The 12,427-nt window shown below is 43.4% G+C and overlaps 1 protein-coding gene across 3 annotated transcripts in view; it reads right to left on the reverse strand.

Moving 5' to 3' along the window:
- Positions 1 to 12,427, reverse strand: part of PPP2R2B (protein phosphatase 2 regulatory subunit Bbeta) — a 254,662-nt gene that overhangs the window by 156,898 nt on the left and 85,337 nt on the right. Inside the window, exon 1 of one of the 3 annotated variants that reach the window (XM_070933948.1) lies at positions 531 to 621. The exons of the other annotated variants lie outside the window; for them this stretch is intronic. Coding sequence (XP_070790049.1) covers positions 531 to 600 — 70 coding nt within the window. The 5' untranslated portion in view covers positions 601 to 621. Of the gene's footprint in view, positions 1 to 530; positions 622 to 12,427 lie in introns of those variants that run through there. 3 annotated transcript variants of the gene reach the window in all.

Consider the following 12,427-nt stretch of genomic DNA (forward strand, 5'->3'; position numbering starts at 1 on the left):
CCTTCTCATCTGCCATTCATCCCTATGAGCCTCCATTGTTTCCAAGGGCCACCCTGATTCTTGGGTTCAGCAGGCCCCAAGGAATGCTTCCTGACACCCCCCTCTCCCCCCCCAGGAGAGGGTTAAGCTAGGCTGCTGACACAGAGAGGAGGTTATGATCAAGGGCCCTGATGAATTGGAGCTGACATCACCTAGAGATGGCTCACACACATTGCCCGAGGGACCTTCCCTCCTGATCCACCTGCTGCTGGGCGGCCAAGATTTCCGAGCATAGCTGACGATATGCTCCCGGTATAACTCCACGCTGCTCTCCTGAACGCCGTCTCACCCGCCGCCGCCGCCGCCACTACTACTTCTCCGCGATCCGCCCTAGGCTCGATTGTTATTCAGTACCGCGCCATTCTGCTGCCGGATCTGTGCCTCTGAGCTGAGCTTTGGCAAGGCGCCTCCCCGCAGCGGAACGGACCTGCTCTCTCTCTCTCTATCTCTCTTTTTTTTTTTTCCTACTACCCCGCTTGGCCTTACATTACCTTCTGTTGCATAGCTGTGATCGCGCAGGAAACTGTTGTTTATCTTGCGGGTATCAATGTCCTCCTCCATTGACAGCGGGCTTACTTTTGTGGGAAGTGAGAACAGGCAGGCAAGTATCCATCATCGCCCCACCACGACTGAGATTAGCGGCGAGGAGGGAAGGGGAGCTGCATTGAGACTAACATGCTTCTCTGCCCTGCAAGGAAAAAATAAAATAAAACTAAAAAAAAAAAAAAAAACGCAAGCAAGCAAGCTTTCACCTCCTCCTCCTCCTCCTCCTCCTGCCAGGGACGCTGCTGTCGCAAAGGTCCAAGCCCCTTTCTCTTCCTGCCGTTGGCGCAAAGGTGCAAACCTCCTTCGCCTCCACCCAGGAATGGGGATGCGCAAGGTCCAATTCTCTTTCGCCGCCCGCTGCTGTTGCTGTTGCTGCTGCTGCTGCTGCTGGGGCTGCGGTTTTCGCCGTTGCTGCTGCACAAGCTCCAAGTTCCCTCCTCCCAAGGCTGCCGCTGCCGCGCAAGACCCGATGCCCAGGGAGGCTGCTGCAATCCCCAGTTCCAAGGCGAAGTGCCGCAACTGGGCTACTTCTCGATCGCGACGCCCAACAGGTTCCCCTTGTGGCTGGCGAGCTCTCCTCCGCATGCAGCAATTCCCAGGGATGCCCAAGTCACCAAACGCCGCCGGTCACAAAATGGTGTCCGCGTGGACTGCAAAGATCAGCGCTCCGGCGCCAATCCTCCTTCTCGCGCGCTCGGGTTTTTTTTTTTTTCCCCTTAGCGCAATTTCAGCGGGCGGGGGGGCGGGTTGAGGGGGAGGCGGGGAAGTAATGGGCTTGCCACGCCAAATCCCCGGCCCCACGCGCTGCCAAGGGGAACCGGGGGGGGGGTCTCTCTCTCTCAAGGGGCAGAGCTGGCGCCGCTGCGGCAAGCGGGGCGGCTTCTTTCTAAGCTCTGCTGCAAAAGCACGCCGAGACCGAGGCACGGGCGGGCGGAGAGGGAGCGCGCCGCCACCGCTGCTTGCTACTGCAGGAGACCGCTCGGGCTTCTGCGGTAACGGCGGCGGCGGCTTGCCGGAACCTTATGGTGCATTAAAAGCCCAGGCTCCTCCCATACAGTTCGGCTTTGGCCAACCGCGGCGGCGGCCCCGGGACTCTTCCCCCAAGCGCGGGAGCAGCTTTTTCTGCTGCAGTGGAGCTTCCGAGGACCACCCCTGAAGGGACCGGCTCGAAAGCGCGCCGAGGAAAGGTCGGGGAGAGGCGGCGAGGCGAGGCTGCTGTCGTTCTCACCACCACTCCAGCACCGGAGACTTCCACGGCTCCCACGCGCGCGCGATCCCGCCTGAACAGTAGTGACGGTCACGTGGAAGGGCCGCCGTCGAAGTGGTCGTGCCGCCGTCGGTCTTCGGTCGTTTGATCTCCTGCTCTGAGGGACGGAGCGCGGGGCAATCCGAGACGCCTTTGCTTATGAGGGCTCGGCTTAGTCCTTGGGAAAGGGGCCGTGGCTCGGTGGTAGGGTCAATGCTGGCGTCGCCAGGCCGGGTTAGTTTAGAGACGGACGCGGGCGGCGACTTGGCGAGAAAGTAGCTTTCTCTCTTCCCAGTGCTGCGCAAAATGTTTAGGATCCACCTAAACGCCTTTCTGACCGAGCTTTTTCCCCCTGCCTTAAAAGATCTTCAGGCAGTCGATGGTTGTGGAATCAGGAGTTTTTTTTAAATCTTGGCAGTTCTAAGGAAATGGGGTAGGGAGGTTCATCTGCCTAGTAGTAACTCTCTGGCTTTCTCCTGAATATAAAATAAACCCACACGTCGTAATTTACTCATTTTGAAACCTTTCCCTTTTCAAAAGTTGTGTCCATAAAAACTTAAAAGAGGAACTGCTTAGTAAAAGTCCTCTTCAGACTTCTTTTTCATATCGAAAGTTTAAGAGGTCAAACACCACATCTTCCCTCCTGTCTTCCCTTGCTGTCCAACCTCTTGCCTACCTCCATCCTGGACCATGAGTGGCCATGATTAGCAGCATAAATTATCACTTGGAAGATATTTCTACCACTGGAATTAAATGTCAAAATGATTCTCGGACCCACATTAAGCTAATTTTCAAGACTGGATACCCAATAATATTTGCTATGCAGTAAACAAGATAGTGTAACACAATATTCTGTTGGAAGCATAGCTTCTAGATACCTCTATTCTTCACAAGGAAACTAGTCCTTGCAATGACTCCCTTCACCCCCACATTTTCTCCTTAACCTGTACTTTGAAGAAAAATTAATTGTAAATTTAATAAGCTTGCTCACAATATGATGTTTCATTTGGTCTTAATTACGGCATAATGTGCCTCTCTCTTTCCTTTTGAGGGAGAGAGTTCTTTTTCTAATGAACCATGTATGTCACCTTGTTCCTTAGAGGAGAAGATGGATATAAAGGTAATAAATAAAAGGATGAATCATTGACCATAGCAACTGCACACAATCTCTGGCTGCCATATCCTGCAACGTGCATCGCCCTCAAAATGGTTAATATAAAGGGTTCTATCTATGGCATTTTTGTTTGGGTTGTTCTTGGTACACGTTACCATCCTGGCCTGGCTTTGTTGCATTTTTCATGATTCTTGGGTGTTGTTGCCAATTAACATGTTTCGTTTTTCTAAAATGAAAACAGTATCAGTCTTAAGGAGACTGATTGTGTATTGTCTTCCGGCTGTTTATTACCAGCAAACTACAGGGACTTGTCCAGGCAGTTGCCAGGAGTGAACACTGACTTGAAGACACACCCAAGAATACACAAAATAGAATTTATCACTTTTCTTTAAATTGAAAGTACAACTTATGTTGATTATGTTAACAGTTGGTATTTCTTGACATCAGTGTGTTTGTGTGTGCGCGCGCACGCATGTGTATCCAAAATGACAATTAGTTAATACATTTACAGCTACACTTGGTAGCAGTAGCTAGCATTCTCATCACTACAGGTAGTCAACTTACAACAGGTTGCTTAATAATCATTTGCATTTATAATAATCATGGAATGGATGCTTTATGGCCTGGCTGTTGAAAATAGTCATATGACATGTCAGGTGTGTGGCAACCAGTCATCTTTACCTCCAGCTGTAAGGTTCTGCACTAATGTGACCCATTGGGATTCACACGTACAATTGGGTGGGTTCTAAATTTTTTTACTACCAGTTCTGTGGGCATGGCTTATTTTGTGGGCGTGGCTTGGTGGGGGGTAATGTGACTGGGTGGGCGTGACCAACTTTTTTTTTTTTTTACTTTTAAAAGCATTTTTTCTACAACCTTAAGAGGTTGTAGGAAAAAATGCTTTTAGGAGCTTCTGACGATCAGGCAACTCAGCTGGGATCGCCAGAGGCTTTTAAAGGCATTTTTCCCACTACAACCTCTTCGGCCGAAGAGAAAAATGCTTTTAAAAGTTAAAAAAAAAAAAAAAAGCCTCTGATGAAGTGGGTGGGGTAAGTGAGCTGCGACCGGGCCAGGGACTGGTTCGGGGGCGTGGCCAGCCAATGTTATTACCGGTTCTCCGAACTACTACAAATTTTTACTACTGGTTCTTGCGAACTGGTGCGAACCAGTAGCAACCCACCACTGTGTACAATAACCACATTTGCTTAATGACTGTGGCAAAAAGAGTCATAAAATCACTTCACTTACATCCCAATTTCTGGTCTGAACTGCGGTCATAAATCAAGGAGTACATGTACATACTTGGTCGCTATAAGGTTGCCTTTGAAGACATCTTGGAAACTGCAATCAATGCAAAACACACGAACCAGGCTGCTGGCATAGGAAACCTGGTACACAGACCCCAGTCCTCAGTTAACGATAGTAAAGAGGGTGAAATTTCTGTCACAATGCAGTTGAAAAATGTGATGTCACGTGACCACATTGCTTAACTATGGCAATCTCCATCACTGTTGTTAAGTGAGATTTTGAGTCGTTATGCAAATTTCAGGTGGCTTGCAAGCAGGCAGGCACAGCACGTGGCACAAGCAGAGTAGGACTGGAGGGTGAGTTGCTGCTGGGTGGAGGAGGCTGAGAGTGATTTACTAGAGCAGTGATGGCAAACCTTTTCTGGATCGAGTGCCCAAACTGGAACCATCTGGCTGGCGCGTGCATGCCTGTTTTTTGGCAGTTTTTTTTTTTTTTGTAGTTTTCAGGCCATTTTTGGGGTCATTTTCCGGGCTGTTTTCCAGACCAAAAACGGCCCGAAAAACAGTCTGAAAAATGGCCTGGTTTTTCATTGTTTTCAGGCAGTTTTCCAGTACTCTGGCACCCGCAAAGACCAACTGGTCAGCGTGCATGTGTGCACCGGAAACCAGAAGATCAGCTGGTGACAGTGCGCGTGCCAACAGAGAGGGCTCTGCATGCCACCTCTGGCACACGTGTCATAAGTTCGCCATCACAGTACTAGAGCAAGTAGCAACCTTTTCTGCTGGCTTCCCTATTGACTATTATTATTATTATTATTATTATTATTATTATTATTATTATTATTATTATTGAATTTCTATACCGCCCTTCTCCCTGAGGACTCAGGGCGGTGTACAGCCAAAATTAAAAAACATGCAGGACAAATATTAAAAAACAATTAAAAGATATATAAATTTGGCCCAATTAAAACTCACGACTTTGCTCGTGAGAAACTGTCAGGCAAGTTCACAAATGTTGATAAGGCGACCATAGGATGCTGTAGCCATCATAAGTGGAAGATGGTTGCCAAGCACCCAGACTGCGATCATGTAACACTGGGACGCTGTAGTGGCTGGAACTTAGTGGATTGGCTACAAGTTTTCTTTTCAGTGCTATTATAATTGAATGGCCACTGAACAAATGTTGTTAAGGGAGGACTACCTGCAGCCAACTTGAGGCTACTACACTGGTTCTCATGATATATGAGGGACCATCTGGTGAATGACTTTACCCAGATATATAGAGACGGTATGTGAGAGGTTCTTCCAGGTAAGAAGGAAGACCGTATGAACCAAAAGACAGGCCTCCTTTGTAGCCCCATTGTATGTAGTAGCTGCATGAGATATACAGTAATTGGGGAGATACACTTAGCCATTCTGAAAAGTCTTGTCTCAGAGGGAGTCCAACTCATGATAGGTAATTGTGAATAATCATTGGTGCTTTATTCTAAAGAACAAGGAAAGACCATCATACAACAATTAAACAACCAGGAAATCAATTGGGAAGAAAAACTGGTCTTGATAAAAAAAAAAAAAAACAGTTGGTCACACACTTGACATGAAAGTATTGCTCTGCACACAAAAGACAGTAATGTTGGGGCAGAATAGTATTAGGTATCAGAAAGAATTGTGAGACTTTAGTCTGATGTTTGCAAGAACTATATATGACAGTTCATGGATGCTGATGACATCAACATGTACTAGGTATACTGCTATAGCAACAGACAAACAATAGGAAGAAATGATAATAGCAAAAATGCATAGTGCATATAAACTGCAGAGAAATTAAAGATATGATTCCCAAATGCACACAACTGGTTTGAATATATTCCTTGCTAGCCTACAGATTGATCTGTGTTCAGGAAATGGCAGTATTCTCACATTTTGAAAAGAAAACAATGATCAAAAGCACTTCAAATGAAGTCTACCTAATTAATATCTCTTCATTTCCTGGTGCAATTCTCAAGCGTCTCACGCTTTCAAAGACTTCTTTAGAAGTTTCAGAGATTGACTTGGGGGTTTCTGTATCACTACATGGTCTCCAACAACAAGTATGTTCTCTACTTTTACACGTTTACGCCGAACAGAAGTCACGGCACCCTGGGATAGAATATACAAGAAGAGACTTTATTTGTCTTGAAGCAGCTTGCCATCTGACAGCAGTAATTCTCAATATGCTATAAACTGCCCCCTCAAAGTAGGGCATGAACCAACATAAACATTCCTTAGGAAGATGAAAATAACAGTACAGACACAATTCCCTTGTGTATAATCTCACACTACGATCAGAAACTTCACTTGCATCTTCTGGCATGCCAGGATAACAATATTGGAAACCAAAAAGGGCCAGTCCCTTGTTTGTTGAATCTGCATCTGGAGAAACAGTACATATATCACTGAAAATGTCCTGTTTAATGCCTACTTTCCTTGGATGCACTTTTGTTAAATCAGGGGAGGAAACTGTATTTTTATTATTTGTTTCCCAATTCTTGTATGCTGTCCATCTTATCAGACAATAATGCATCGGTACATTTCCTATTAACTTCCATCACAAAATAAAGAGCCATATATTTGACTAACAGTTAAAAATTGGAAATAGCAGCCACTGCTTCTTCAACCTACCTGCAAAAGACTTGAAAAAAGGGTGATCCTCCCCGCTATGGCCATCCTTTATTTCAGTCCTTCCCTCAGATTGCACTCTTAGTTGTAGTAGGCAATAATAGGCACAAGGCCAACACAATGCAGTACTCATCTCATTTTAATGGTTACTAAGTGGGTAGCTGGTCTGCTAAATGTCTCTACTTCCATTCACGCCAACTGTACGTGTGCCAAAGAACCAGATGCACATTCTAAAAAAATAACTTCTATGGCTGGGTATTTGGACAATCACTGTCAGCCAAAATAAATTCAAAAATCTATGCCCAAACCTGAACTCTCATGATATTTTAATGAGATCTGGAATTCAGCACTTAATATTTTTATCTTAAGGTACAGTATATTATACAGTATACATTGCATTGTCAGAACAATGGTTATTGTGTTGTTTTAAATATCCATCTTAGAAACCTCCCACTGAAGAAAAAAATGCTATATGATAGATGATAGATAGACAGACAGACAGACAGGGGGGGTAGGAGGGGAGAGAGAATCACATAGGAGTAGCATGTGGCTGGTATTATATGAGTACATGAATCAGAAAGCAGTAGCTTTTACATAAATCTTCAGTTCCTAGGAGAATAATCTTTCCTTATTTATATTTAAAGACTGACATTCTGTTCGATCTATCTATCTATCTATCTATCTATCTATCTATCTATCTATCTATCTCTCACACAACTTCTGTCACCTTGGGAGCTCTGCGCTTCACTTTGCTCTTAAGAATACAAGCTTAATCTATTTTGTGTCTTTCAAAACCCAAAAAGGTCCCAAAAGGGTAGCTGACATGTATGGTTCCAGAGCCACATTTTTGCATCCCTGATATAAAATGACATAAGAAATTAAACAAATGATACCATTGTCATAATTCTTTCAATTATATTGGTTTATCTTGACCCTCGCCAGGTCTCCCAGAACTTGTTTTATAACATATAAACGCTATATATCCAAAATAAGGTCAGAAAAGCTAGACTTTCTGGAACAAAGTGCTATAACTCCCCACCCTCCAATCCAATTTTTAAAAAGCTGGTCTAAATATACCTTGTATCATGACCATTCAATTGTGTCACAAAACCATAATCAGACTAAACAAGTTTTATATATGCCTACTTTGTTATGTTAACATTATTGACTTCACTTTTAAAATCAGCATTTTTGTTAAATTAAGTATTTTTGCTGCTACCGTCTCATAATAAGGGACCAAAGAGATAGCTAATAAACAGGTTAGAGCAGGGGTGTCAAATTCAGTTTCCTTGAGGGCCGCATCAGGATTGTCTTTGACCTCGAGGGGCTGGGGTGGGTGTGGCCAGCTCAACATCACTCGTGTTGGGAGTGCCTGTGGCGGCCCAAGTGCTCTGCCAGCGAAAAAGGGCTCCCAAGCTCTGTTTTCGGCTGCGATGGCCTCCTGCAACCCTCTGCCAACAAAAATGGAGCTCCATTTTTGCTGGCAAAGGTGTCACAGGCCAGTCTTCGCTGTTTCCAGGGCAGCCCCACAGGCCAGATCTAAGAACCGGATCTGGCCCTCCGGGCCTTGAGTTTGACACCCCTGGGTTAAAGGAATCTAGAGGCAATACTCCTAAGAATTCTATGTATGGAAACTAGAGTTTCTGAGGGCAGAGATGTCATTTTGGTTAACAATCAATAGTTACCTAATCTATAGGCTAAACAGGAAAAAAAATCCAATAAATAAGGGAGGAATAGGAAAAAATAGTATCCACAGTAAACTGCACTTTGGAACTGCATCTTGATGTTGCAATGACTTTGTCAGATCTCTATCGGAAAATCTAAATTAGCTGGTTTTTCAATAGTAGACTTTACCTTGTTTGTTCACAAGAAGTAGTGATTACAGTATTCACTGAAAGGCCTTGTTTCCTGTTAGGGCGTCTATTTATCAATGCCGTTTTGGGAGTTAATCCTGAAGAAGAGCATTGTGCATTGTTCACAGGTCATTTTCATAGTCCGTTGTCTATATATCTCCAAATGATAACTATCATCCACGGATGGTGAGTAGGTCAATGAGGTGCAGTTTCTTCCATAGACTTGTCCAATTTAGTGTCTCTGAACTCCAGGTTTCCTTCACAGATTTCTACTTTGAGGCCTGCAAGGGCTACTTAAAATGTTGTCATTTTTATACCATCCGTCAATTTTCAGGTACCAGAGATTTATTTATTTATTTATTTGTTCCTATTTCTATACCGCCCTTCTCCAAATAGGACTCAGGGCGGTGAACAGCCAAAGTAAAAAACATCATACAAAATTTAAAAGCAGTTTAAAATAATTAAATATTTTGGCCGTAAATTAAAACAACCCAATTTAAAATCAATTTAAAATTTAACTCAAGCCAGCCCAGCTAGTTGAAATAAATGGGTCTTCAGGGCCCGACGAAAAATCTGGAGGTCTGTTATTGTACATATCTCTGGGGGGAGGTTGTTCCAGAGGGTGGGCGCCGCCACAGAGAAGGCTCTCCCCCTGGAAGTCGCCATCCGACATTGTCTGGCGGACGGCACCCTGAGGAGGCCTACTCTGTGCGAGCGTACTGGCCGGTGGGAGGCTATTGGTGGCAGAAGGCGGTCTTGTAAGTACCCCGGCCCTAAGCCATGGAGCGCTTTAAAGGTGGTCACCAACACCTTGAAGCGCACCCGAAAGACCACTGGGAGCCAGTGCAGCTCGCGCAGGAGAGGTGTCACATGGGAGCGCCTCGTTGCCCCCATAATCCCCCACGCGGCCGCGTTCTGGACCAGCTGGAGCCTCCGGGTGCACCCCAGGGGGAGCCCCATGTAGAGAGCGTTGCAGTAGTCCAGGCGGGAAGTGACGAGTGCCTGAGTGACTGTGCGTAGGGAGTCCCGATCTAGAAAGGGGCGTAACTGGCGTATCAGGCGAACCCAATAAAAAGGCCCCCTGGCCACGGCCATCAAATGATCTTCTAAAGACAGCCGTGCGTCCAGGAGGACGCCCAAGTTACGAGCCCTCTCCGTGGGGGCGAGTGATTCGCCCCCAATAGCCAGCGATGGCGTCAGATGAAAATTGTGCAATTCAGTCTCCATTTTATAGTATCTATGGTAAGCAGTGATAGTGCCAACTATGAGTTTGACCTCCATTGGCTATTTGATGAACCTTGTGGTAGAAATTGATGTTCCCCTAATCACAAATGATTTATAATTATTTATGAGGGGGGAGGTGTATATTTACTTCAACAGATGATGAGCATTTTCACCTTCAGTACAAAGCTGTCTGCTTATCTATCTGTAACATTTACTGTATATGGCCACCTATCTACGGTATCCATCAAACACTGGACGGTAAATATAGTAATAACATAACAATCCATTAAAAGTGAAAAATAAACCAAATTGAGGCCCGTTTAAAAATCTTCATTCCCACATAATGACTGATTATTCCATTGTTTTTCATTATTCTTAAATTGAGGGTGGGGAGAAGCCTCTTGAGTTTTTGATGAAATCAGAATTGTGCAAATCCCATATAAAGTATTTGCTTGGGTCATAAATAGGGTCTGAAGACATTAAAAAGATATTGAACCAAAGACAATCTGAGTTTTGTGACTTTGGGAACAGGGAAAAGACAACGAGGTCCACATTCACGTTGGAAACAAAGAACATTAACTATATTTTGTTCAGTTATTTAGATTGGTAACTAGAGTTTCCAGCCTGATTTCATTTTGTTGCTGCTTCTCTCTTCAGGGAATTACTGCAGTACATTTTCCAATGTAAATTGCCATAGTTTCTTTACTGGGACTTGAGAGTCAATAGCTGAGACAATCAACTAGTATTTCTATTCTTTATAGTAAATTAAAGTATGGCATTTTTTAATTAGAGGAACGTTGAAGCTCAAGGTGTTTCAGTTTGTGAGCAGAGGCTATAGCATCTTTCTTCTATGTTGAACTAAATAGAATTTTTTAAAATCCATTTAGTACTATTATTGTACACATATTCCCTGCAGATAATTCCCTAAATAAATATATATCACTCTACTAGCTGATTCTCTTTCCTTAGAACTGATTTGTCCGAAATGGCTATGTTTGTGATATTCTATTCCATCTTCAAGAAGAACTTTGGATAATTGTAGAAGCTGCCCTGTGGAAATACACTTTCAAATTATATTCTTGCTCTGGTCAAAATCTAGAAAGATGTATTTACTTCCTTCTTCTCAACAATATTCCTCAGAATATTCCTTTTACACACAAAATGCAGGGGTGCCTTCTGAAGAGAGAGTTAAAAAGGGGGATTTCCTGTAGAAATGGAGCATGGCTGCCATCTTGGTGCTTTTGATCCCATTTCTCCCCCTTGCATGGACATCCTTGCTGTTCAGAAACACAGTAATATGTGAGAGGCTGCCTGCTCTATAGATTATCTGTGAATTACTGAACCTGAAGGGCAGCATAGCTGGAAAACTACAGGTCTAATAGAACATTTTGATTTATCTTTACTGCTTGTAAAGGGTTACCTGTAATGAAAGCAGATATAAACTATTTTCCTGCCTATTTAGAGAAGTGGAGTGTTGGCTTTTATTTCAAAACTATGTATCCCATGTTAATGAAAAAACTTTGCTTAAAGAAAACTATGATTTGAACTGGTGCCTTACATCATCTTAACACTTTATTATTTTAGCCCTGCTCTTGTAGGAGAATGTATTAAGTATTTAGGGTCACTGAATGCAGTAGAATTCAGTGGAAGTGACAAATTTTTATCCATATGCTGGTAAGATCTCTAAAGCAAAAAATGTCCTCCCAGAATTTTTTATTTGTACTCTTTACCAGCATATCATGTATAATTGACTCCTGAGCTGCCTGGGTAAGAAATGAACCAGGATTCTCTGAAGGCCACAGGAATGTCAGCCTAATTTTATATTCCAGTCTTTTTTCTTTAGCCTGAATACTGAATCAATTTATAACAGGAACAACCCAAGAGATTAATTTATCAAAACTGTTTTCAAAAGGAATTTTCATCAGTAGCACATTGTCCTTAAGTTTTCATAGGGGCTTTTTTTATATTGTCTTTCAAATAAGTTTTGCAAGTATGTCTTACATGGGATTTTACCCCTCTGGCCACAGCACGGTTCCCTCCCACTGTTCCTTCCTTTCATTATTCATGATAACCTCCAAGAAAAAAAAAAGATTTTTCATTTAAGCAATTGCTAAAAACTCATCAGCATGTGAACATCAGGCCACAAGACCGTTGGGAATTTAAATTCAGATATTTTCTTTATTTATTGCATACTCTTTGAAGTATATTATTATACAGAACCAGTGCTGATGGGAAATACTTCTTTAGAAGTGCCATTCTTGCTGTTATCACAAGCAAAACAATGGTTGGAAGGAGTCAATCTTGCCAGTGAAATTCGTGTTTCACAGTGGTGTTATACAGCTGGCATATATCCTAAATAACATAAGATCCATCTAGATTTTATTTTAATGCAAGAATTTGCAGTTAGTACAGAACACCAACTAGGACTAGGTGATCTTAACTTGATCTATAGAAATGAAATAATATTTTCTAAACACTTATATGATGGTATGCTATTTCT

Source organism: Pituophis catenifer, unplaced genomic scaffold, assembly GCF_029215685.1.
Source record: "Pituophis catenifer annectens isolate HBS135680 unplaced genomic scaffold, rPitCat1.0.hap2 SCAF_2, whole genome shotgun sequence".
Classification (NCBI taxonomy): Eukaryota; Metazoa; Chordata; class Lepidosauria; order Squamata; family Colubridae; genus Pituophis; species Pituophis catenifer.